At 42.0% G+C, this 27076-nt stretch overlaps 1 protein-coding gene across 3 annotated transcripts in view; it reads right to left on the bottom strand.

Moving 5' to 3' along the window:
- Positions 1-289: 289 nt before the first annotated feature.
- The window catches only part of ADCY1 (adenylate cyclase 1), a 171867-nt gene continuing 145080 nt past the window's right edge, over positions 290-27076 (bottom strand). The window contains exons 17-21 of one of the 3 annotated variants that reach the window (XR_009558355.1): positions 23582-23680; positions 22247-22361; positions 20077-20201; positions 6161-12878; positions 290-6007 (exon numbers count right to left, since the gene is read on the bottom strand). Coding sequence is in view for 2 of the 3 variants with exons in the window: in XM_035101384.2 (XP_034957275.1) it covers positions 12540-12878; positions 20077-20201; positions 22247-22361; positions 23582-23680 (678 nt within the window). In the remaining variant the exon portion in view is untranslated. Of the gene's footprint in view, positions 12879-20076; positions 20202-22246; positions 22362-23581; positions 23700-27076 lie in introns of those variants that run through there. The other 2 variants (XM_035101384.2, XM_060280537.1) reach the window with 2 other exon arrangements.

Here is a 27076-nt window from a genome sequence, read left to right as displayed (position 1 = left end):
TCTCTGGCTGTTATGCCTCTGGGTATTAAACAGGCTTTCCACCTGCATTCTGTTCTGGTCACATTATATTACTGACATCCTAATACATTTGTTATTCCATACTAGATTCAGATATTCAGATACTACCATTTTAATAAATTGGGCTTGCTTTGCTCTTTTTGCATTTTTCAAACAAAATAAGCAAACAAAACAAGCAAGTTGTGTAATAAAACTTAAAATTTAAGGAAATAATATCCATCACCACAATTAACGGCATATTTGCATTTGTATATCATACTTCTGGGTATCCAAACCCTCCTTGTAAGAAAATGAATGACAACTTTTGAATAGCAAAATTTTGTTCATCAGGACATCCTGCTATCATATTATCATTGTAAATGACATTAGGAGGAACCTCAGGAGCAATAACTGGAAGTGTTGTTTCTGGTTTAACTGGAAGTGCTTGGGACTATAGCATGCCCACTTACTGAGACATACATGTTCAGAAGCATGACTGAGATTGAAGTCCTGAAGTTTATTTAGAAAACTCCCAGAAAGCAAAGGAAAGAAAAGGCAAAATGAAAATCTGGTATTATTTTTAAACCCCCCAGTTCAGCACAGCGCTTCATTTTTGGTACCACAGTTCATTTTGGAACTGTATGAATCAAAGAAATAAGGCATTGACTCAAAAGTATATTCAGCAATCTATAACATCCGAAAACAATTTCTTCATATATTTTGTATCGCGGATACAACAACTAGTAACAATTATTACCACTTACACAAGCATTTGGGTAACTTAAATGGAGCTATTTCTCCCCCTCCCCATTTTCTTCAATGCAGTTCTGCCTGCTTGCAGCTTGATGGAACTAAGACCTTGACCTTCCTACCTCAAGGTCCGTCTTGCAGGACCTGCAAGGCCCACAGCCTTGGAGGGCAAACTCGCCATCTTTCCATGGGGGTGGGGGGAAGCCCATAGCTTAGTGGTAGAGTCCATGCATTGCATGCAGAGGCTACCAGGTGCAATCCTTGACATCTCCAGGTAAATGTAGGTAGCAGAGCTGGGGGGAATCGGAGGCTGCTGCCAAACATTGAAGTGAATGACCTGACCTGCTGCAGGTCAGCTTCATTTGATCCAAAATTCCTAACTTGAAGGGCCGAGGGAGCAGCACGAGAAAAGACTCCTGCTTGAGAACTTGGGGGAATTGCTGCCAATGAGAGTGTTTGGGATAGACAAAACAGTGGTCTCAGTCCAAGGCTTCACCCACACATCCTCTTGTCCCACTGCTTCTCACCCTGAGGCAAACCGCTCTTTATCACTCAAGTGGAGCAAAATGGCAATTGGGGTCCCCATCTCCCCAACTGCCATTTGTTCTGGTCTATCCCTCAAGAGCAGGTTTTCCTTGGGAAAGGAGCAGTTGAACCCAGGCTTCCTAGGCACGGGACCAGCAGACGTGGGGGCAGACCCCAAAGCAGCCTCATGACTACAGACAGAGACAATTGTGTGCTCTGGCATTTGGGGATTTCCCAAAATCAATCAAACATTTACTTATACCATCAAGTCAAACAAGATAACAATCAGTACTGAATGTGTATGTGTGTATGTGTATATATACATATACACATACACACACACGCACACACACACGCACACACACAACAGTATATGGAGTTTAGTTTATTGCTTCTAATAAACAAAGGTAGCATAGATGCTGAGAGCACATTTTAGATACTGTATACTGTAGACAGAGCAACACTGAGGTTGGCAGAACATTGCAGGTGGTGTTGCTTTGTAATTTTACGTTTGCTTTGCAGTATACACATGCAACTAGTAGTGCCTTAGAAACAATGTGTTAAACTGATATGTCAAAAACATCTAGAAAGATACTTACTCTTTCACTTTAAAAAAAAAACTGAAGTCAGGCATGAGTGGCATGCAGTAAGTAGGTTGCAGAAGAGAAGCAAAAGTGTTTATAAACTTCATGCACAGGTAAAACCTCTGTTTACAAAAAAACCCATTAGCATCTGTTAAAAGTGTGCCTTTTTAAAGACTCGTAGTTTACATGCAACAAACTTGTCATAGCTAAGAGTATTTACAAAATTTCATACATCCTTTAAATAAAATATTAATTAATAAGACTACATGAAAGGCCAATATGTAATAGTGTACAAGATTAAAAATAAATAAGGCGTTATAATACAGTTTTATTTTAAATTTGAAAAGTTACTTGCCACTACAATATAAAACTGTAACTTGAAAGAATATTTATGGCTAAATAGTCCTCTGGTTAGGACTGGAAATGAAAAAGAATTTGGATTCCTAATGCTGGGTTAATGTTTTAAGGCTGGTTCAGATGAGACTCTTAAGAGTACAGAGAGCATGTACAGTGAGAAACTGGAGCTGCTCCTGCCCTGCCCCGCTTGAATGGGCTTATTGCCTCTGGGTGGGGCGTAGGTCCAGGCATTGAAGGCAACATTTGCACAGGGCCTCCCAGGCATGACATCCCATACCCATAAACCCTAAATGTGCAGCTCTGAACACAAATAAGGTCCACTGAACAATTACCGCACACGGGGGTCTCGTGCCCCTAGGCTAGGGGTAGGAGGTGCTTCCCAGGTGCCCTGAGGCTGCCAGTCACTTGAGCCATGTTTTCCTTTGCCCATGTGGTTAGAAATCAATGCATGCCTTTGCCCAGCAATCAAACCACCACTGCAAAGGCAATGGGCCTGCAAGGGATGAGGATCAGCTTATTGCACAGAAGGAGAGTGTGGAATGAAGACCCCACTGAGCCCACCTAGTCCCACAAACAGGAGCTTCCCCACTGCTGCCCTACGCCAATGCAGTTCAGGGACCTGAGACATTAAAACTTTGGGTCCATAGGGTGGAAGGGACCCCGGAGGTCATCTAGTCCAACCCCCTGCAATGCAGGAATCTCAACTAAAGTATCCATGACAGATGGCCATCCAGCCTCTGCTTGAAAACCTCCAAGGAAGGAGAGTCCACAATCCATAACCTCCTAGTCTTCTCTCCCAAACCCCTTCAACTGTTCCTCATAAGGCTTGGTTTCCAGACCCCTGATCATCTTTGTCACTCTCTGCACATGTTCCAGTTTGTCCAAGTCCACCTTAAATTGTGGTGCCCAGAACTGGACACAGGACTCCAGTTGGGGTCTCACCAGGGTAGAAAAAAGTGGTACTTCACTTGATCTGGACAGATCCCTTATTTTGATTTGGTTACCATTTTATGTGATTAGAGATCCAGTTTTGCTCTGAGTTCAAGGCAATGGAAGTTTCCTCTCCAAGCCTTTCTTGTGTGTGTGTGTGTGTGTGTGTGTGTGTGTGTGTGTGTGTGTGTGTGTGTGCATGTGTGTGTCCTATTCGCATTCTATTTGATTCTGTGATGTGAACATTACATCCAAAGATTGGACTTGGGGGCAGTGCAGTGCAGGAACTTCCCGTGGAGGCATTGCACTCCATTTCACATGCATTTTGTACCCTTAGAGTCTTGCTCAAATTGGTACATACACTAACTAAAGTCAAGCAATTGAACGAGTGACAGCGATTGAGACTGGATTGTAGAGTCACAACCATGCAACTGCTAGGATACCACTTTAAGCAGCCAAGGCTTCCCCAAAAGAATTGTGGGAACTGTAGTTTGTTACGGGTGCTGGGAGTTGGTATGAGACCCCTATTCCATGCTCCCCAAGAGCTACAATTTATTTCCTGAAGGGGGGTTGTGGAAGCACACTGGGAATTGTAAATTAGCAGGGGGTGGGTCCTAAGAACTCTCAGCACCATGACTGTTTAAAGGGACACTATGGTGCTTTAAATGCAGGGGGGGGGGCTTACTTCACCTACAGTGGTACCTTGGTTCTCAAACACCTTGGTTCCCAAACGCTGAAAAGCCAGAAGTACGTGTTTCGGTTTTTGAACATTTTTCGGAAGCCAAACGTCCAATGCAGCTGTCGGCTATTGTTTCCAGGGCACTTGCACCAATCAGAAGCTGCGCCTTGGTTTTCAAACATTTCGGAAGTCAAACGGACTTCCAGAACGCTTTTGTTCTGGCGCTTTTGTTTTTGTTTGGCGCTTTTGTTTTTGTTTGGCGCTTTTGTTTTTGATATTTATTTTGTGTTTTTGTTTTTGAAGCTTTTCCGGTTTATTTCTTTTTGTGACTGTGTGGAACCCAGTTCAGCTATTTATTGATTGATTGATTGATTGATTGTGTGACTGCAGAAATGGATAAAAGCCCGCCACCCAAACAATGACTATCATCAGTGCAGGTAAGAAAAAAAATAATTTTAATTTTTATCATCTACAATACTGTCTTATTTATTTTATAGGGCAGTACATTTATTATTGCTTTAATTTATGGATTAATGGTCTTGTTAGATAGTAAAATTCATGTTAATTTTTTAAGGGTTGTTTTTTAAAGTCTGGAATGGATTAATCTGTTTTGCATTATTTTCTATGGGAAAGCGTGCCTTGGTTTTGGAATGCCTTGGTTTTGGAACGGACTTCAGAACATATTAAATTTGAGAACCAAGGGGCCACTGTACTTAGGACCAATTCACATAAATGGGGCTCTATTTATGTGGTGGCAGAATGAGATTGTATAGCGCACACACACACACACACGCACACACACACCATGCGAATAGATGCTGGGCATTATGTAATTATACACTTGGGTTATGTTTTACACATGTTATTGGCTCTTGTGGGAGACCTGGTTTGTCATATCAGTCTTTTGCTCTTTATACGTTTAGAAGTATAGATCCCATTTGTTTACCATTAACTTGGAATAGCCTAGGGCTAAACAACAATAAGGATTGATTACCACATGATTACTCATGTAATGTACAACATGAGTGCTTAAGCCAAGGTGCAATTTGTGCTATTAAGAGGTGGCGAGGTGGAAGCTGTGCACAAAGGGAGCCGACATGTGGATGGGCCCAGACAATGCTCTTCTTTCTCATACTGCTTCCCCTACCCAGTGGGGAAGGAAGGCACACACCCTCCTCCATTACATGCACAAGAGCTTTGAGGAGCTTGTGTGTGAGCCTGGCCTCTGAGGCGGATGGCATGGCACACACCATAGGCTTTCTAAATAACACTGTTATTTCCTCGCGTTATTTCCTCATCTGTATTGTCAAGGCAGAAGATGTGAACCCAAACCTGCCTTTAATGCATACTCTCACCATTCAAATATAAGACCAACAGCAGATTTTGGAACTCCTTGGAATCAAAACTTAATCCTCAATATCCCCAGCACTGGAATCATTTTCTTTTTTAATGTGTGGCTGATTCAAATGTGCAAGTACTTAACTAATAATGCAACTCAATGTCTGTTCAGAATCTCCAAGATAAGAATACAAAAAAGTTACCACAGGAATGTTTGCAATTAGTTTCCCCAAAGACCTCCAATGAAAGACTTTTAATTATTACAAATACCTTATTAAGAGAAAAATTGTGCAACTCATGTGAAATATTGTGCTTGCTATTGACAGACCCCTAATAAATAGCTTGCCAAATGACAGTATTTTAAAACAGCAGCTCACATGATTCCATATTCAATGAAGATGGCTGCTCTCATTATGAATCTATTTGCTCTGACTTCATTAAAATGGGAATCACATCCATGCACTGCAGGAAAGAACCAGCTCCTTTATGAGGCATTACAAGCTTTCTCTTAGGACATGGACCGGAGAAGCACACACACACCAAGTCATCTTTCCCATTAGAAATGAGCCAAATGGGGGAAGCAAACATTTTCATGCCACTTTGTGAGGAGTCTTGATCCATTAAGGGTGCGTGGGTGGGTGGGTGTCAGTTTTGCCCCTCAGGGCCTCTAAAAATTTAAGCCATGCCCACCTGCCAATCACTTGGATGGGGGCTGCAATGACAACTGATGGGTGGGGGTGGGGCTTGATTCTGTGTCAGCTGCGAGCACAACTTTCCCAGCTGGGAACTGATACATGTAGTCAAAGCAGCAGGATTTAACCACTGCTGATTAACTGGTTACATCCTGCTCAGTTCTCCTGCTGGGATCAGGTACATGCAGCCAATGGCCAGCCCTTTTGCAAAGAGCCTCATGCTGCTCTTGAAACCTCTGGTTTTCATAGGTTCCACGGGGAGCTGTTTGCAAAAGGGCTTTCCAACAGGCCAGTGCTGCTCTTTGGACCTCCAACAACTGGAGGTAGGGTCTCCTCACCAGAAAAGGTGCCCCACCACTAAGCCAGTGCCATTCGGTAGTTTGACTGGGTGGAGCCTGGTGATGTTGTTTTGATCTTGTTATTGTCTAGCTTCCTAGCTGATATGTTTTCTATGCCATCCATGACATGTGCCCAAAGCCAAGTTTTAAACCCACAAATTCCTAACAAAACAAAAGGTATTGGTATAGTTCCCTGCAGCAGAATTCTTCAACTTTAATAATTATGCATCATGCCCTGAACTGGGGCGGAGGGGGAGGGATGGGACGGGACGGGACGGGACGGGAACAGGACCACATTTTCTTGCTCTCACCGAGTTATAAATCTCCAAATGGAGAAAGAAATAGTACAAGTAAGTTCATCATTTATATAGTGAAGAAAGAAGTCAGCAGGAATGTACTCCCACAAAGCTCTCAAGAAATAAGGGAAGAATTTGCAGAGTTTTATCAATCTCTATATAAAGAAGAAAATAAAAATATTAGTAGGGAAAGCTTGGAGTCTAAAATTGAAGAAAGTGATAGATTAAGACTGAAGGAGGAAATATCATTGGAAGAAATAGAGAACGTAGTGAAATCATTCAAGAGTAAGAAGTCACTGTAGACTTTTATAAGGAAACAATTGATATCCTGGGTTCAGAAATGAAAAAAAAAGTATTCAACAATATCTTAGAAGGGGGGAAAGCCCCAGACACCTGGAAACTAGCTGAAATAGTAGTGATTGAAAAACCACAAAAGGACCCTACAGAGGTGGGGTCATACAGACCAATCAGCTTATTAAATCAAGACTTTAAGATATTTACTAAGATCCTGGCAAGACGACTGGAACAGGTACTACCCAAAATAATTAAGGAAGATCAATATGGATTTGTCAAGGGTAGACACAGAGACCATCCTATAAGAAATGTCCTAAATGTGCTAACAAGTAGGGACAAAGGCCTTAAAATTGGTGGTCTTAAAATTGGATGTGTATATGTGGAATATCATGCGGGAGGTAGGATTAGGAGAGAATTTTGTGGAAGCAATTCGAGAATTGTATAGAGAAGGGAAGGCAGTAGTCAGTGTGAATGAGGGGGTTTCAGTTCAATCAATATACAAAGAGGAGTTAAGCAAGGATGTTCACTCTCACCACTGCTATTTGTATTGCGGATGGAGTATCTGGCAGACAGGATACGAAACTCTGTAAGGATAAAAGGATACAAGAAAGGGAAGGAAGAAATTAAGTTAAACATGTATGCGGATGATATCCTGTTATTATTTACCAACCCCCTCAAGGGTATAAGAGAACCTATGATAATCCTAAAGGACTTTAAAGAGGAGTCGGGATTGGGAGTAAACTTGGAGAAGTTGGAAATTTTATTTTGGGATGTAAGAGGAGAAGAAGGAAATTGCAAAAATGACAAGGATGGATATCAACAGGGAAAAATTTAAATACTTGGGGGTAAACATTATTAAAAATATTGCAAGGATCCCAGATGTAAATTCAAAGAAGCTTGGAGAAAGATTAAGAAGGATATAAAATCATGGAAACATAAGAATTTATCCACCCTAGGGAGGGTGAGAGCAGTGAAAATGTTTCTAGTACCGAAATTGTTATACTTATTTCAAGTAATTCCACTACCCATCAGGAAAATACGGTTTAAAACATGGAATAAGGCATTTAAAAATTGGATATTTGGGAGCAAAAGAGTGAGAACCCCAGACATAGTAAATTATGCACCGCAAGATGAGAGGGGATGGGGAATACCGAACTTAGAACTTTATTTTGAAACATTCCAATTAAAAAACTTAATAGATATTGGATATAAAGATGGGATTAAATGGATCAGGCTGGAGAACGAAATAAACGAAGGAATAGGAAGAGAAGGGATATTTAATAGAGACATCAACACGGCTTGGAAGAAGACAATAGGCCCAAGAAAAACTGGGTTAGGAATTTGGAAAAAATGGAACATGGAATGGATGCCATTATATTCAAGGTGGATGCTATTAAAATATATGCAGAAGGGTCAAAGGGAATCCGGATGGTGGAATAAATTAGAAGACCAGGGATTTTACAAATTGAGGAAAAATTGATACAATGAGGACAGAAATGAAAATAGATATGGTGTTAAACAAAAGACAAATAACAGAGAAAGGGATAGCAGGGCTGATATATAAACAAGACAGAATGGCAAGGATAATCCAGATCAAATGGGAGCAGGAAGGTACGATCCATTTAAACACAGTAGAAGAAATGATGAAGAATATAAACAATATTAAAATAGGAAAGTATAAGGAATTAAGTAGAAGTTTTTTTTACTAAAATGGTATAGAACATCGGCACAAATGGTGTATATAGTGAAAGGGTTTAGCCCAGGCATCCCCAAACTGCGGCCCTCCAGATGTTTTGGCCTACAACTCCCATGATCCCTAGCTAACAGGACCAGTGGTCGGGGAAGATGGGAATTGTAGTCCAAAACATCTGGAGGGCCAAAGTTTGGGGGTGCCTGGTTTAGCCCCAAATGCTGGCATTGCGGTCGTGAAAAAGGACTATACTCACACATGTGCTGGGAATGCAACTTGGTTAAGGAATATTGGCAAAAGATCATAAAGGTAATTTCTGGACTATTCCAAATGAACATAAAAATTAATAGGGACTTGCTATTTTGGGGAATACTGGGAAATAATAAAGTAAAAACTAATAACCAAGAGCTGTATAAGATCATGATTTTAGCTGGAATGGCAGTTGCTCTAGGATGGAAGATGGAAAGAAAAAACTAAATGGAATATGGAAAAATGGAATGACTATGTTTTTGAATACGTGCAATCAGAAATATTTGCACAGATAATGGTAGAGGATAGATGGGGAAATAAATGCCAAAAAAAATCACAAATAAGTGGGCATTTTACAGGAACTGGCTAGAAAGGGGGGAAGCCAACCCGAATATACAAGCACGAATGAATAGACTGTGTACACGGCTAAAAATCTGAAGAAGGAAGGCCTGACCAGGGAAGAGGGTGGGAAGGGAGGGGGAAGGATTCGGGGAGAAAAATGGACTTTGTTATGTAAGTTTTTGTTATGTAAGCCTTTACAGGAACTATATACAATAATGTTATATTGTTATGCATTGTATGAAAATTATTCTTTTTTAAAAAAAAGAACAGAAAAAAAGAAAGAAGTCAGCAGTGCAATGAGAGGAATGTCACTGCTTTGTTGTGACTGGAACAGATGAATGCCCCACCTACATGAGAGTAGTGGAAGACTTGCCACAGCAACATTTCCTACCCCTCGCTGGATTTCATGCCCTCTTTGAGGGACTGAGCAACACCACCTGCACATCCTAGGGAGCTCATATCCAGAGAGAGACATGTTCTACATTAATGCCATCCTCTTAAGAACATCTTGGCTGAGAGGCTTCTAGCATTTGTGTGTAAAGATATATACTGTATAGACAGAGTCTATCTTCTGTTGCCTGTGATCTGTAGTGTCTTGGCTGCTCTGAATTACTATCCCGTTCCCCTGCACTATCAATGTGAAGTTCTACACTTCCCCCATAAAATCTTTGACCCAAGGGGGGAATTTATTCCAAACTGGGGAGAAAAGGAAACATATTTTTGTGGGGGGGCGATGACGACAAATTAACCTTTTTTGAAGTGAAAATGTTTGCTCCCCCAAATCCACCATATAACAATTTTAAATAATGTCAGAGGTGTGATATTGGCTCAATGGAACTAAGACTTGATTTGACAACAGATCTTCGTATTAACCCCCAGGTAACAGTTGTCATGTCCTAGATCACGGATGTGGAACATGGACTCCCCTGAGCCAGCCTAGCCAATGGCCAGCGATGAGGTCAGTTGCAGTCCACCAGCATCTGGGGGACCAGATATTCACACACCCCATCGTAGAGCTCAATGAAACAGGTGTCAGTCGTTCTATCCAATTGTTATAAGCCACTTCAGAAGTCTGTTTGTGCTAGCAATAGTGACGTACGCATTTTGAAATTAAGATGAACAAGATGATGACCAGACTGAAATGACTGTTCTAAAAGTGGGCAAAAGCTGTGGATTCACCCAGAACTTCTGGAAAAGCTCCAATGAAATGAATGGAAACCAGGCAAGAGAGCAGTTTGGTGGTGCCCCTAGACTATTTTGAGACACCAAATTATTGCACCAAGCTCTCCAACATCTTTTAGCAGCTTTAGCTAGAATTCTACTGGTTTTAGCACATTGTTGCTTCCAACTTCCTGTGCATACAAGAAATAACTCACTAAAAGTCAATTAAGAAAGTTTCCCAAAGGTTGTTTCATGTAGCTGTTCTTGAGATGTGCCAAACTACAACATGAGGCATTTCCTCACAGTAAAAAAAGAAAGTGGTAGTTGTTTCTAACCAGACTATAGTTCCTGTAAGTACCGTAATGCTGATGGGGATTAAGACAAATGCAGTTCAGGGGAGGAGGAAATATAAACAACAACCTCTGGATATTCTCCTTGCCAGGTTGTCCGCTGGGGAAAACGGACTCTAGCAAGGGAAAGCTGGCTCAGGAGAAATTGGCACTGGGCAAGGTAAGGGTTGAGCCCCTTCCCCTTGCTGTTTCCAAATCACTCTCTAGTCACACTTTAGCAGGGAAGCTGGTTCTGGGCTCCCAGACCTTGCACCTCCTGCTGGTATTTGATCTACTGCAACCATCTTACTGAAGAGCAAGCGCAAAAACAGGCCAAGCATGGGTACTGTGGCAATAAGTGTGAGCTGCAAAGGAGAACTTTTGCTCTTGTGCAAATCTCTCTCGTATTAATAGGGCTTCCCAGGTGAGCCGCACCCAATGGCATGAAGTAATACTCATGAGATCAGAAAATGGGTAAAGTATGCATCCATGTGCAACACACAAACATACACAACCCATCCTGTGGGCTGACATTCCCCTAAATAGGTCAAATTTGCAATGTTATTATGAAAAGATATTACTTCCATTCAAGACACCCGGATCAATATTGTGCAAAAAGATGTGCTGGTACATTATTGAGTCACCCAATGAAAATATCAGGTTAAACATCTGATCTAAAAAACAAACAAATGAAGTCTCCACTCCAAGTTTGCCAGTGAGAATCTCCAGATGGCAGGTGAGAGGAACCCTTGCGCAGAAACAGAGTTCTGCAAAACTCTGGCATCAAACAATATGGAGAGATCCAAATGTTCCAAATTCTGTTCATGAGCAGAATTCTCCTATTCAGTGGAACTGAATCACCTAAATGCATATGTTGGCAAATGCTTCCAATGAAAGACTGTACCAATGGCCAGCTGTTTGACCTGCTGAAAAGGCATAAACCCTCCCTTAAGACTCTCTTGGCATTCCTGGGCCTGCCACTTTGCAGCATTTATCCAGAGGCAAGTTAGGCTTAGCCCAGAAATCACCTGGAAGCTCCAGTCACACAGACCACCCCTTAAGAGCGCAGCAGCTGCTTCTCTAGAGTGAGGATGAAGTCTTACATAGCTAGATTCTGATTTATTACAATAGATTCCAGTGAATCGACCTGTAGCCTGATCAAAGACTCATTGTTAAATACTTGAAAAAACACATATTTTAAAGAATTAGATTTGTTTACCTGAGGACTTGCTACTTCCTATATTAAATTGCCAAAAAATTCTTGTCCCCCCCCCCCAAATGTTGTGCGAAGGGACTCTACACTGCTTCCTTAAACCTCGGATATGTCTCATTTGCCCTTACACGCCCTCCCTCAAACATCAGCTACAGACATTTTAGATGCAACCACACTGGATATGATTATAAGAGCATTCTCTCTCTTTGCCATTGCAGGACGTCAATTTTCTATAACTATAAACCTCTCCCATTTTAATATAGGAAATATATAAATACTTTTATATAGATGTGTGCATTAGATGTCTCTCTCACCTGTGCTGTGTCACTATTATTTCCAGCATTGCTTTTATAGTTTTCTGAATGAATACTGACAGTCACCAATGACAGGATTTGCCAAAATTTGACATTTTCTGTCCGTCTGTCTGTCTGCCTGCCTGCCTGCCTGCCTGTCTGTCTCTGTCTCTCTCTCTCTCACACACACACACACACACAGCCAGTCTCACCATGACTTTTTCTGATAATTCATTTACCCTTTAGATTTGCTGATAAAATATTCCTTTTCTTCAGAAAATCAGCAGTAGACTTTTCTTAACAGAATTGCTAGCCCTTATTTGATCCACAAATTCATATATGGTGTTCCCAAGTTCTCTTTGGTTGGATTGTAGACATCTTAGTTGACACCAAATCCTGTAGTCTTCAGCTTCCTTGTGAAAATCCAGGTGACTCTGCTCTCTGTGATCACTGCAATGGCCCAGCCACAATCCTCATGGTTCTCATGCCTCTTTTATGGCTGGCACAGAGGGAAGATAGTGCAGCGTCAGATTGGCGTGGGTGGGCGGGGCTTGAAGTGTCCCAGCAACGGCATTTGCTGAAAGGCTGGGAGACGAGGACATAGATGGGCTAATGGTGCCCAGTTTAGTCTGAATGTTTGCTCGCCCATAAGGGTACATTTTCCGCTCTAAGTTTATTGACCGTGTTAGCGAATTGCTTACATTGGCCTTTCCCTCAAGGAAATAGGTCAGCATTTCACCTTTGCCTTTGACACTGACTTTACCCCGACATACAAAGTCATAACTGCACCTCTTCAGTATCCTCTGGACTTCTTCTGTAACCTGTGAAGAAAAGGAACAAGAATCATTTGTGACATATTACACTACGGTGCACTGAAGCTTGTGGCCCATATGTTTTTTTTGCAAGGTGGCAAGGACCCAGGTGGTGCTGTGGGTTAAACCACAGAGTCTAGGGCTTGCTGATCAGAAGGTCAGCGGTTCGAATCCCTGCAACGGGGTGAGCTCCCGTTGCTCAGTCCCAGCTCCTGCCCAAATAGCAGTTCGAAAGCACATCAAAGTGCAAGTAGATAAATAGGGACCGCTCCGGCGGGAAGGTAAACGGCGTTTCCGTGTGCTGCTCTGGTTTCCCAGAAGCGGCTTTGTCATGCTGGCCACATGACCCGGAAGCTGTCTGCGGACAAACGCCGGCTCCCTCGGCCTATAGAGCGAGATGAGCGCCGCAACCCCAGAGTCGGACACGACTGGACCTGATAGTCAGGGGCCCCTTTACCTATGCAAGGTGGCCAAGATGCTTCCATCATCATTTTTACTTTGAACAAAAAGCTTTCTTTCCTATTGCTCCTAGTGATGGTGGCAAGACACTCCTCTGCTTCCTGGCTAATGATGCTGCAGGAGGAAGATGTGCTTTTTCCCAGAGGGATTCTTGGGCAAAGAATGCCCTTGCACCTACAGGGGAAAGAATGCCCTTGCACCTTCACATTGTTCCCGTGGTTATTCCGGGGGGGGGGGGGGTTTGGAGCAGCTCTGGTATTTGAAGTCTGAATTCTATGGCACATTCTCTCTCTATAAAAGCGAATTCCCCAAAGAGGGACTTTTCTGTGGTACACCCTCCCAGGAGAGCTCTGCTTGCTGCCTTCATAGGTAAAGGGGTAAAGGGACCCCTGACCATTAGGTCCAGTCGTGACCGACTCTGGGGTTGCGCGCTCATCTCGCATTATTGGCCGAGGGAGCCGGCGTATAGCTTCCAGGTCATGTGGCCAGCATGACAAAGCCGCTTCTGGCAAACCAGAGCAGCACATGGAAACACCGTTTACCTTCCCGCTGTAGCGGTTCCTATTTATCTACTTGCACTTTGACATGCTTTCGAACTGCTAGGTTGGCAGGAGCAGGGACTGAGCAACAGGAGCTCACCCCGTCGCAGGGATTCGAACCACTGACCTTCTGATCGGCAAGCCCTAGGCTCTGTGGTTTAACCCACAGCGCCACCTGGGTCCCTGTTGCCGCCTTCATAGTTAACCCTAAAGGGCCAGAATAAATATATCTCAAGCTTTTGGTAATATATTAGTTGTAAAGGTTTATCTCTGCTTTTAGTATTATTTTCACCCTTTGCCTTGGTGGTAATAGAGAATTATTTTCTGCTGCTGCTTGCTGTAGTATAACAGCACTCTGGGCGGCTTCCAACAAAACAGAAATTCTAAAATACAGAATGGATGTAGCATATCTTGATTTCAGCAAGGCCTTTGACAAGGTGCCCCATGATATTCTTGTAAAGAAGCTAGTAAAATGTGGGCTAGACAATGCTACCATTCAATGGATTTGTAACTGGCTGACTGACGGAACCCAAGGGGTGCTCATCAATGGCTCCTCTTCATCCTGGAGAGAAGTGACTAGTGGGGTGCCACAGGGTTCTGTCTTGGGCCCAGTCTTATTCAACATCTTTATCAATGTCTTGGATGATGGGCAAGTTTGCAGATGACACCAAATTGGGAGGGGTGGCTAATACCCCAGAGGACAAGATCACATTTCAAAATCACCTTAACAGATTAGAAAACTGGGTCAAAGCAAACAAGATGAATTTTAACAGGGATAAATGTAAAGTACCACACTTGGGCAACAAAAAATGAAAGGCACAAATACAGGATGGGAGACACCTGGCTTGAGAGCAGTACATGTGACCACAAACTTTGTAGACCACAAACTTGACATGAGTCAGCAGTGTGATGTAGCAGCTAAAAAAGCCAATGCAATTCTGGGCTGCATCAGCAGGAGTATAGCATCTAGATCAAGGGAAGTAATAGTACCACTGTATTCTGCTCTGGTCAGACCTCACCTGGAGTACTGTGTCCATTTCTGTGCACCACAGTTCAAGAAGGATACAGACAAGCTGGAATGTGTCCAGAGGAGGGCAACCAAAATGGTCAAAGGCCTGGAAACGATGCCTTATGAGGAATGGCTTAGGGAGCTGGGTATGTTTAGCCTGGAGAAGAGAAGGTTAAGGGGTGATATGATAGCCATGTTCAAATATATAAAAGGATGTCATTTATAGGAGGGAGAAAGGTTGTTTTCTGCTGCTCCAGAGAAGCGGACATGGAGCAATGGATTCAAACTACAAGAAAGAAGATTCCACCTCAACATTAGGAAGAACTTCCTGACAGTAAGAGCTGTTCTGCAGTGGAATTTGCTGCCAAGGAGTGTGGTGGAGTCTCCTTCTTTGAAGGTCTTTAAGCAGACACTTGACAGCCATATGTCAAGAATACTTTGATGGTGTTACCTGCTTGGCACTGGATGGCCCCTGTGGTCTCTTCCAACTCTATGACTCTATGATTCTATGAAAATTTTGATTAATAAGAGATTAGGGAGTCAATATATTGCATCAGACATTTTCAAAAACGTGGAATTGCTTTGTACATAAAACATGCACTTGAACCACAATTAATTCAAAAGGATGAGAAGAGGAGAAAATTGATGGTCCGAATTAAAGTTCCATGAGGAAAAATAATTTTGGTAAGGATCTATGCGCCAAATGAGAATAAATCATTCCCCCCCTCCAAGAGTTAGAAACAGAATTACTAGATTTTGCAGATGAGAAAATGATAGTGATGGGGGACCTTAATGGAGTCCCATCACTAGAGAAGGATAGGGCGATCAAGAAAAAAGACACGAAAGAAGGTAGGCTTCCCAAAACTTTTTTTGAAATGATAGAAACAGTAAAATTGATGGATATCTGCAGAGTTAAGCACCTGTTTGAAAAACAGTTCACTTTTTCCTCTCATGTTCATGGAAGCAGTGCCAGACTAGATGCGGTTTGGGTTTCTAAGGAATTGGAGTCAAGAATTTAAAAAAATTGAAATAGATCCAAGAACATTGTCAGATCATAATTCTATAATTATGGAAATACAAAAAGACACTCACAAAAAGTCCACCTTTCGATGGAGACTGAATGAAGAAATATTGGATGACAAAGTTTTTTGGGAAAAGATAAAAAATACAGTAAGAGAATATTTTGAACAAAATTTGAATAATGAAACTAAACTCTAAATAGTCTGGGGTGCTAGCAAGGTGGTGATGAGAGGCCTAGTCATCCAACTAAATTCAATTAAAAAGAAGATAAGAGGGAAGAAAAGGAGATCTTAAATAAAATAGCAGAAAAGGAAAAAGAACTTAATAAGAGTACCAAATAAAGAAACAGCAAAACAGGCGATAAAATTATTGCAATCACAACATGCTACGGTAATTAATGAGGATATAGCATGGAAAATTAAGAAAACAAAACAGATTTTTTTTTTGAAAATGCTAATAAACCAGGGAAACTTTTGGCACGGCAATTGCGAAAAAGTGAACAAAACAATTATGTGACTCGGATAAAGCTTAACAGCAGAACAACTGAGAAAGCAAAAGGTAAAAAAGACCAGAAAATTTCACGATGATAGAAGATTATGTTAAAAATAGTAAGCTACCAAAGATAACAGAGGAGCAAATGAGGATATTAAATATGAAAATTTTATCCCAAGAAGTAATTGAAGCAATAAACCAAACAAGGGTAGGGAAGTCCCCAGGGCCAGATGGAATAACAGTCAAATATTACAAAAAACTGAGTGAGCACCTTGTGAACCCTTTGAAAGATACTATGAATGAGGCCTTGAAAACGGGGGAAGTCTGGGAAACATGGAAAGAGGCCTATATAACTTTGATACCAAAACAGGATTCAGATGTAACATTGGTAAAAAATTATAGGCTGATTTCATTATTAAACAATGATTACAAATTGTTTGCATTTGTTTGGCCAAAATGATTTTAAAAATTCGAAAAGATTTTATTCATCATGATCAATCTGGATTCCTTCCAGGCAGACAAATTAAAGATAATATTTGAAATGTACTGAATATTATAGAACACCTGGAAGTGAGAAATGAGGGGAAAAGCAGCATTAATGTTTATAGATGAAGAAAAAGCATTTGATAATGTTTCTTGGAGCTTCATGAGGAAGGTGATAGAGGAGATGGGGTTTGGAGTAAACTTCAATAGGGGAATGCAAGCTGTTTATTCAGAACAAAATGCAAAAATAATTGTAAATCGGGTGATAACGGATGAATGCAATATCCAAAAAGGAACAAGACAAGGATGTCCATTGTCACCACTGTTGTTCGTTCTGGTACTGGAAGTTCTGACAAGAAGAATAAGAGGAGATAGAGAATTAGTAAGAATAAAAGTAAAGAAAAATGAGCATAAATTGAAAGCATTCACGGATGATTTGGTAATAACTGTGGAAGATCCAAAAAATGCTCTCCCAAAAGTAATGAATATAATACAAGAGTTTGGTCAAGTGGCAGGATTTAAATGAAATAAAAGCAAAACCAAATTGCTATTAAAAAAACCCCTAAAGAATCGGAAAGGAAAGAAATAATAGAGATGGTAGGGATAGAAGCATACAAAAAAGCAAAGTATCTAGGAGTATGGCTAACAACAAAAAAATATAAACATTTTAAAAGATAATTATGTAAAAAACTTGGCATGAAATTAAAAGAAATTTGGAAATATGGAATAGGATGAATCTCTCTCTAATGGGAAGAATTGCAACTATAAAAATGAATGTACTTCCAAGGATGTTATTTCTCTTCCAAACTTGATGGCAGGATTTAAACACTCACACCTTTACTAACAAAAAATATGTAGAAGATAAAGAAATAATATAGTGTATTTTTTAAGAAACAGCAGTGTGTAATAAGGGAAAAACAAAGCAGAAGTGGAAGTTGGGGGAAGCCCAGGAGGGGAGGGGAGAGGGAATGTAATATAAATGGTATGAATATGAGATGTATGTAATGATAGAAAAAGAAAATTGAATAAAAATTGAATAAAAAAAGAAGAAGGTGCATAGCACCTGGACCAGTGGAACTGAAACGTGTTTTGTTGTTTAACGTGTTTTTCATTCCAGGTCGGAATCGCAGCATGTGGATGGCATTCCAGCTGACGCAGTGCGACTGTTCTATTTCAGGCTGTAAACAGAACGCAACCATCCAGAAGAACGAGAGCGACATTTTGCATTATGATGTTTATTGTGTAAATGGCTTGTTCTTGCTATGTTATAATGTAAACATAGGGGGTGGTGGAATGGTTCAAAAGACATGTAATGTTTTGTCTGTCAACCATGTTTTTCATGCAGGTTGTAAGCATGAAGCTCCCAGATTGCTGGTGCCTAACACGAAGATGGGCAGGTGTTCTAAATGTGTTCGAGGACAAAGCAACGGGGGAGACAGTATGGGTATCCTAGAAAGGCACCCTATTGGTGACAATGTTTCTGATGGTAAAGAAACAGAGTCAGTGTCAGAAAAGTTTTCTGATGGGAACTGTGACAAGATAAACCCGGAAAAAGAGGCAGGGAGCATAGATTCTTCCTGTGGTATGGAGGCTTGTACAGAGTACTAAGGCCTCATACCAAGCTGATGTTGCTCACTAAAGCTGTTGAGAGCAGTGAAACAAGGGTATTTTCCAAGGCTACCCCACTGCAGAAGGCTCTGCTGCTGATGCTAACACTGAGGTGAGTTCCACTGATAAAGTGGAGGAGATGCGCCAGATGCGCAGATCAGGAGGGGTGAAATGCCTGCCTGGTATGCTCAGGAGTTTGCTAAGATAGCTGTTGCAGATTTAGCTGTGGTTAGTGGCTCGACACAGGTCTTGGAGCCCAAAGTCTTGAAAGGGGTACAGGGTTTGTCCTCAAGGGACGGGAAACCACACCCAAAGGCTGTTTCCTTGGAGAAGGAAGCTAAATCGCATCCAAAGGCCATGTGTGCTAACACTGATTCCTCAGAAAGGAACACGGCTAGGGTTCAAGTTCCAACAAAGCCAAGTGTGAGACTTCCTGATAGTCAGAAGGGCTATGGCGCCAAGACTAGTCAGAAGTGCAAGATGGTAAGGCCCAAGGCCAGGCCAGTTGCAGGTAGTTCCAAGGGTGGAACGGGCTATATAGGGGTATACTGTATGTATGACATATGTATGGTTGTTGCAGTTACACTGATGACTGCAACACAGTTCATGAATTGGGAGAGGTTGTTGGAGATTCATTCCCCGCGTCTGCAGTCATGGGATTGTTGTTTATCACATGACGCTGTATGTTTTCATTCCACAGAGTGGGACGTGACGGAGACAGGATGTTTGTGTTACTGTGTTCTGTGAAGTGTGACTATTGAGATCCAGCACCGAGGGCCTTCTGGAGGTTCCCTCATTGCGAGAAGTGAGGTTACAGGGAACCAGCCTTCTCGGTAGTGGCACCCGTCCTGTGGAACACCCCCCCAGCAGATGTCAAGGCAATAAGTAACTATTTTACTCTTAGAAGACAACTGAAGGCGGCCCTGTTTAGGGAAGTTTTTAATGTTTAATGCTGTACTGTTTTAATATTCGGTTGGAAGCCGCCCAGAGTGGCTGGGGAAACCCAGCCAGATGGGCGGGGTATAAATAATAAATTATTATAATATTATTATTATTATTGTCCTTTGTTCTTTCTTTTTGCTGTCTGATGCTAGAGAGGGAGCCATGTTGCAATGCTCTGTGGTGTTTATATGTAAATGAAGTAGATTAGCCAAATGCTGAGTTGCTGGGGTCTGTAACGCAAACTGCGAACACTCTGCAGATCCCTGAGTGTGCTGATGTCTGTTGGCATCAGTTGCTGTGATGTTCAGACAGAAGAAAGCTTTTGAAGCTCCCAAATGATTAACCAGGTGGGAGAGGACATGCCAGTCGGGCATGTGTCTCTGGCCAGGGTCCTACTTGTAAGTAGTATGACTCCTAACAGTGGAACCTCACAAGTAGCCTGAAAAGGAAGCCACTGTTTAGCTCTTCTATATAGACCAGGCATCCCCAAACTGCGGCCCTCCAGATGTTTTGGCCTACAACTCCCATGATCCCTAGCTAACAGGACCAGTGGTCAAGGATGATGGGAATTGTAGTCCAGAACATCTGGAGGGCCGAAGTTTGGGGATGCCTGATATAGACTGATGTAGTTTTGAAGGATTATGAAAACACTCACCTGAATTTTACCTTGCACTCCAGTACTATCCATTCTACTGGCAACATTTACAGTGTTACCCCAGATATCATACTGCGGCCTTCTGGCACCAATGACCCCAGCCACTACAGGGCCCACGTTAATACCTGGAAAGGGAACAGTGGCCATTCCTTTATTTAATGTTTGCTCCAATATCTATTTCATATATCTACAAAGCATAGCCGGTGCTAAACAGAATGTTCCCCATTTGTACACTTCCCTTTCCTGCAGTGTTTTTTTAATAAGATGTGCTAAGGCTCAAGATTTCTTAGAAGATAAACCATCAGACTGGAAGCTGAGCTACTTACTCCTAAGTAGACCGAACCTGGAGAGGGTAAATGAAATGGCACATGCTCACAGGCATTTTCTTTGCTACTATTTCACACCTTCCAGGAGCTTGGCCATAGATTCTGGGACAGACAGAGACATCATTTGGTGCCGTAAATTACTATACATATTTTGATACCACAAATTGTTTATTCACACAATTAAGCTGTCACTTTGATAGCTACAGGTAGAATCATAGCATCGTAGAGTTGGAAGGGACCCTGAGGGTCCTCTAGTCTAACCCTCTGCAATCAGGAATCTCAACTAAAGCATCCATGACAGGTGGCCCTCCAGCCTCTGCTTCAAAGCCTCAAAGGGAGGAGGGTCCACCACCTCTCAAGGGAGTCTGTTCCACTGTTTAAGAGCTCCTACCGTCAGAAAGTTCTTTCTGATGCTTTGTCAGAATCTCATTTCTTGTCACTTGTGAATGACAATTCATGTCACATTATTATTATTATTATTATTATTATTATTATTATTTAAATTTGTGTACTTCCCTTCTGAAGATCACAGTGCAGTTCACAACATAAGAACAAAACAAAATGGAATCACAAAACACATAATTCATGACACAACCCCCCCCCCCCAAGCAGACCAATACCTCCTTCCCACCAACACGTTTCAAAAGCCATCAAATGCCCCTATTCTCCCACTTGGGATGGTCCTTCTGGTGTGTCTGCATTGGGGGGGGGGGGCTGACCTCACTACCGCCTCTCCCTCCTGGCCAATAAGCAGCAGAGGGAGGCCAGAGCACGGCTTCTGCCCCATCTAGCAACTGCCTCTGCTGCGCTGGGTATCCATTTGTGAGTGGCATTGTCATGCGACTAACAGAGGGTGGTGGCTGTAGCAGAGGGAGGGAAATGACATGAGAGCGGATTCGTGTCTGGTGCTTCTTCAATGAGAACCTAATATCTTAAAAAGCCAGGTCTTCAAAGCATTTAATAAGAGAGCATCTAGGGAATTTGTTTATTGAAAAGCAATTCTGAACGGCTTAATGTTTTTTAAGATGTTTCTAAGTGATGCCCCTTTCTTTGCTGCTTGTGAACTTCTCCCTATCTCTGGATCCCTGTCCCAGCCATGTGACTAAGTCTGAAATTCCTGTTCTGAGAAGTGATTTTCTTCTAATTTTCCCTTCCTTGTTTCCAATTAAATTATCAGTAGCTTGTTTATATTACAGATTTATAAACTCATGCACACCCAAAGCTGTGTAGGATTGTTTCCCAGGAGTCTAGACATGCAAAAGAACATAGTTTAGATTGTGCTGCATAACACTTCAATATTATTTCAAAAGTTCTTCTGTTTGTACACCTCTGCCGTGAATTCTGGCATCAGCCCCAGCAACAGCAGCCATACAGAATTAGGGCCCACCCAGACATCATTTTTATTGAGCATTCATGATCAATATAAAATCACTCTTTCAAAACCAATTGCTCCTGTAAAAGTTTCAGGGTGGCCATACTGCTTTGTCAGAAGTACATTTATGTCCTGTCACTTTTCATACCACAATTACTGTATATTCCTGCGTATAAGACTACTTTTTAACCCAGGAAAATCTTCTCAAAAGTTGGGGGTCGTCTTATACTCCAGGTCGTATTTCTTATACGACGAGTATATCCCAAACTCTATATTTTAACTGGAAAAGTTGAGGGTCGTCTTTTACGCCCAGTCGTCTTATCAGGCTCAAAAAGAGGGGGAGCATTGCAGAACAACAAATACAGCAACAGTGAGTGTGGGTGGTCCAGTATAAATTCACCACTAAAACATCATCAAGGGCATGCTACAAAACCAACCACTCAACCCCTAATTCCTGAAAAATATGACTTACCAACCCGAAGAACGAAGTCATTGTAAGACTGATAGTTAATTTCATCGAGAACATCAAACATTTCTACTGCAAAATCAGCCAGTGTACTGAGATGGGAATAAACTGATTTCTTTGCCTAGATTTTTTTTATAAAAAAAGGTTAGACATTATTTATTTGTTCATGTGCTTTCCCTGTCATTCTCTGAAGTGAAATCAAGTGGCTTAAAACACAATAAGCTATTAAGTTAAAAGCACATTTTAAAACAAAAAAATAAACAAGAAGCACATTACTATTTTTGAAAAATCATACAAAGTGTCTGTCTTAACAACATTTTCTCTGAGACCTCCAGATGGCTTGAGAACCCCTTCCTGTTCCACAAGACCTGCCCCACTATGGATAAGGATGGTGGCCATGGGCCCCACACATAGAGGCCTGATTTACCAACAGCTAGACTGCCTCACCCCACAGGGGCCGACTCAACCACTTTGACTGGAGGAATTGCTGCTGCTGCTGCTGCTGCTGCTGCTGCTGCTGCTGCTGCTGCTGCTGCTGCTGCAGGTCCCCATAATGCCCCTTCCTGATCTTTTCACCTGGTGACCATTGAACTCCCTGCCAACGGAGAGAGTACACAGGCCTCATGGCTAGTAGCCATTAACAGTTATATCTTCTTGTGAGGATATCTATTAATGATACTCCACAATCATAAGATTAAGTGAGATGCATCCCAAATGGAGCCTAATAGCTTGTTAGGTGTTACATTCGTGGAGTTGTGTTTATTTTCACCATTTAATGCTATTATTACTCTCAAAGAGTTCGTGGGTTTCCAATATTAGTGGTACCACTGAAAAAATACACCATTAATTGAGAACCCCCAAATCCTCAGAGGGAACTAAGGGAAGGATTTTGAGGATATTTACCGAGAAAGGTCTCAAATAGTTCAGGACAGTCTCACTCTTTTCTGGCTGGTATCTGAAGGGTTTGGCCAACTTTTGGAAGGGGACCATCAAATATTCAGGGTGGAAGAAGCTGCTCTGAGTCTATCTGAACACTGTGCACTCGGACCAGGCCATTGCCCTCATTTCCTTTGGACAGCAGCACCATATAAAACCTCAGGTTCTTAGGGGAAATCTTGTAGCCTCCTGAACTGGAACAGGTCTCTGTTGAAAAACTCACAGGCCAAACAGACCTATGAATTCTCCAAGAGAGGCTTCCTGCCTTGCTTCCTGTTTCCGGTTTCCTAAATCTGAGCAATCCGTTAGTATAAAAGTATACCAGCCTAAATGAGTTCTAATAGCATTCTTAGCATCATTTGTGAAAACGCTTAGAGAAGGCATGAAGAAGTAAAAACACATTACCTTGGTGCCAGTAGTTGGTACAAGTCCCACAGCTGCCATGTATGTGCTGCCAATCGTCTTGATTTTTTCAATGTCTTTATAATATTCTTTGTCCATAAGCTTTGTTTAAAACATAAAACTGTTAAACATTACATAATATTTTAGGCAAGAAAGAAAAGTTTTGTGTATCATTTCCAAGCCTTTGTGCTGTCTCACATTTACAACTAATTTCTTAAGGACTTAAGTGAGCTCATAATGAGACGCTAGGTCATTTTCAAGATACCTGATAAGATTTTCAATATCCTGATGTGATTTGTAATAGGCCTAAATTGTAAGAATTTGTTATTTTTTACTGCACAATTAATCTTACAATTAATCGTGCTCATGGAAGACGAGAAACAGACTCCACCTGAGGATCTCTCCCTCATCACAGTTGATGAGGAATATGAAGACGAGCAACCAAGTCAGTCCTCTGGGAATATGCAGGTAACCTTGGAAGGGACAGCACATGGAAGAATCCCAACCAAGCCTATGAAGAGGCGAGTAGTGGTGATTGGGGATTCCCTACTGAGGGGTACAGAAGCAGTAATCTGTGGGCCTGACAAGATGTCTCGAGAGGTGTGCTGTCTACCTGGGGCCAAGATCAAAGATGTAACAGAACGGCTGCAAGGAATCATAAAACCCACCGACAAATACCCCTTCCTTTTGGTGCATGTGGGAACCAATGACACTGCAAGCCATAGCTTACAGAAGATCAAAAATGATTATGAGGCTCTGGGCAGGAAGTTGAAGCAATTAGATGCACAAATTGTCATCTCTTCTGTCCTCCCAGTTGAACGACATGGCCCAGGGAGAGAGGGAAAAATAGGGGAAGTGAACAACTGGCTTCGCAAATGGTGCAAACAGGAACGGTTTGGATTCCTAGATCACGGTCTGCAGTTTCTTGAAGATGGACTTCTGGCAAGTGATGGACTGCACCTCACAAAAGTTGGGAGGAATGTTTTTGCCACGAAACTCAAAAACCTCATCAGGAGGGCTTTAAACTGACTTATGTGGGGGAGGGAGACAGTGGTCCTGAAGGTAGGAGTCTATCAAATGCTGAAGATGATCATCCGAATGTCAAGGACCAAATGGAGCAAGCAGCATGCAGACCTAGTGGTGGGACGAAAATATCCTTAAATAAGAGACATGGGGGAATGATCAACGGTCTTCAATGTCTGTATACTAATGCACAGAGCATGGGAAATAAACAAGATGAACTTGAGCTCTTGGTACAGCAAACTAAATATGACATAATAGGCATCACTGAAACCTGGTGGGATGAGTCTCATGACTGGAATGTAGTAATAGAGGGATACAATCTATTTAAGAGAAATAGACCAAACAGGAAAGGAGGAGGAGTAGCTTTATATGTTAGGGATATGTATACCTGTGAAGAGATCCAGGATTTAAAACTTCAAAGCCAAATTGAGAGTATCTGGGTCAAAATTAAGGGAGAGAAAAACAACAGTGATCTCATTGTGGGAGTTTACTATAGATCCCCAAGCCAAACTGAGGACACAGATGATGCCTTCCTGGAACAGATGGCCAAGCATTCCAAAGGAAGTGAGATAGTAGTAATGGGGGATTTCAACTATCCTGATATTTGTTGGATGTCAAACTCAGCCAAGAGCATAAGGTCGAACAGATTCCTCACTGGCCTTGCAGACAACTTCATTGTCCAGAAAGTGGGAGAAGCAACAAGAGGATCAGCCATTTTAGATCTGGTCCTAACCAATAGTGATGACTTGGTTAGTGGGGTAGAAGTGGCAGGATCATTAGGTGGGAGTGACCATGCTCTTCTGGAGTTTATTATCCAGCGGAAAGGAGCAACCAAGCATACTAAGGTCCAAATTCTAGACTTTAAGAAAGCCGACTTCAGAAAACTTAGGGAAACGCTGGGTGAAATCCCATGGACAGTAATACTAAAAGGGAAGGGAGTTCATGATGGTTGGGAGTTTGTTAAAAGGGAGATATTAAAAGCACAACTTCAGGCAATACCAATGAGACGGAAACATGGAAGGTGCCTAAAGAAGCCAGGCTGGCTATCTAAAGAACTTTTGACTGAGTTAAGATTTAAAAGGGATATGTACAAAAAATGGAAAAGGGGGGAAATCTCCAGAGAGGAATTCAAACATATAGCCAGCACGTGTAGAGACAAAGTCAGAAAAGCTAAAGCACAGAATGAACTCAGGCTCGCCAGAGAGGTTAAAAGCAACAAAAAGGGCTTTTATGGGTATGTCCGTAGCAAAAGGAAAAACAAGGAAACAGTGGGGTCACTCAGAGGAGAAGATGGTGAAATGCAAACAGGGGACAGAGAAAGGGCAGAACTCCTCAATGCCTTCTTTGCCTCAGTCTTCTCCAAGAAAGAAAAAAACGCCCGACCTGAAGAATATGGAGCAGATGATTCAGCAGGGGAAACACAGCCCAGAATAAGTAAGGAGGTAGTACAAGAATACTTGGCTAGTTTAGATGTATTCAAGTCTCCAGGGCCAGATGAACTACATCCAAGAGTATTAAAAGAACTGGCAGAGGTGATTTCAGAACCACTGGCAATAATCTTTGAAAATTCCTGGAGAACAGGCGAAGTTCCAGCAGACTGGAGGAGGGCAAATGTTGTCCCTATTTTCAAAAAGGGGAAAAGAGAGGACCCAAACAATTACCGCCCAGTCAGCCTGACATCAATACCAGGAAAGATTCTAGAGCAGATCATTAAGCAAACAGTCTGTGAGCACCTAGAAAGAAACTCTGTGATCACTAAAAGTCAGCATGGGTTCCTGAAAAATAAGTCATGTCAGACTAATCTGATCTCATTTTTTGACAGAATTACAAGCCTGGTAGATGAAGGGAACGCTGTGGATGTAGCCTATCTTGATTTCAGCAAGGCCTTTGACAAAGTGCCCCATGGTATTCTTGTAAAGAAGCTGGTAAAATGTGGGCTAGACAATGCTACCATTCAGTGGATTTGTAGCTGGCTTACTGACCGAACCCAAAGGGTGCTCATCAATGGCTCCTCCTCATCCTGGAGAGTAGTGACTAGTGGGGTGCCACAGGGTTCTGTCTTGGGCCCAGTCTTGTTCAACATCTTTATCAATGACTTGGATGATGGGCTTGAGGGAATCCTGAGCAAGTTTGCAGATGACACCAAATTGGGAGGGGTGGCTAACACCCCAGAGGACAGGATCACACTTCAGAATGACCTTAACAGATTAGACAACTGGGCCAAAGCAAACAAGATGAATTTTAACAAGGAGAAATGTAAAGTACTACACTTGGGCAAAAAAAATGAAAGGCACAAATACAGGATGGGAGACACCTGGCTTGAGAGCAGTACATGTGAAAAGGATCTAGGAGTTTTGGTTGACCACAAACTTGACATGAGTCAGCAGTGTGATGCAGCAGCTAAAAAAGCCAATGCAATTCTGGGCTGCATCAATAGGAGTATAGCATCTAGATCAAGGGAAGTAATAGTACCAC

This window comes from Zootoca vivipara, chromosome 12, assembly GCF_963506605.1.
Source record: "Zootoca vivipara chromosome 12, rZooViv1.1, whole genome shotgun sequence".
Taxonomy (NCBI): Eukaryota; Metazoa; Chordata; class Lepidosauria; order Squamata; family Lacertidae; genus Zootoca; species Zootoca vivipara.
The sequence above is the reverse complement of the archived record's forward strand: the minus strand, read 5'-3'. Positions and strand labels throughout refer to the sequence as shown.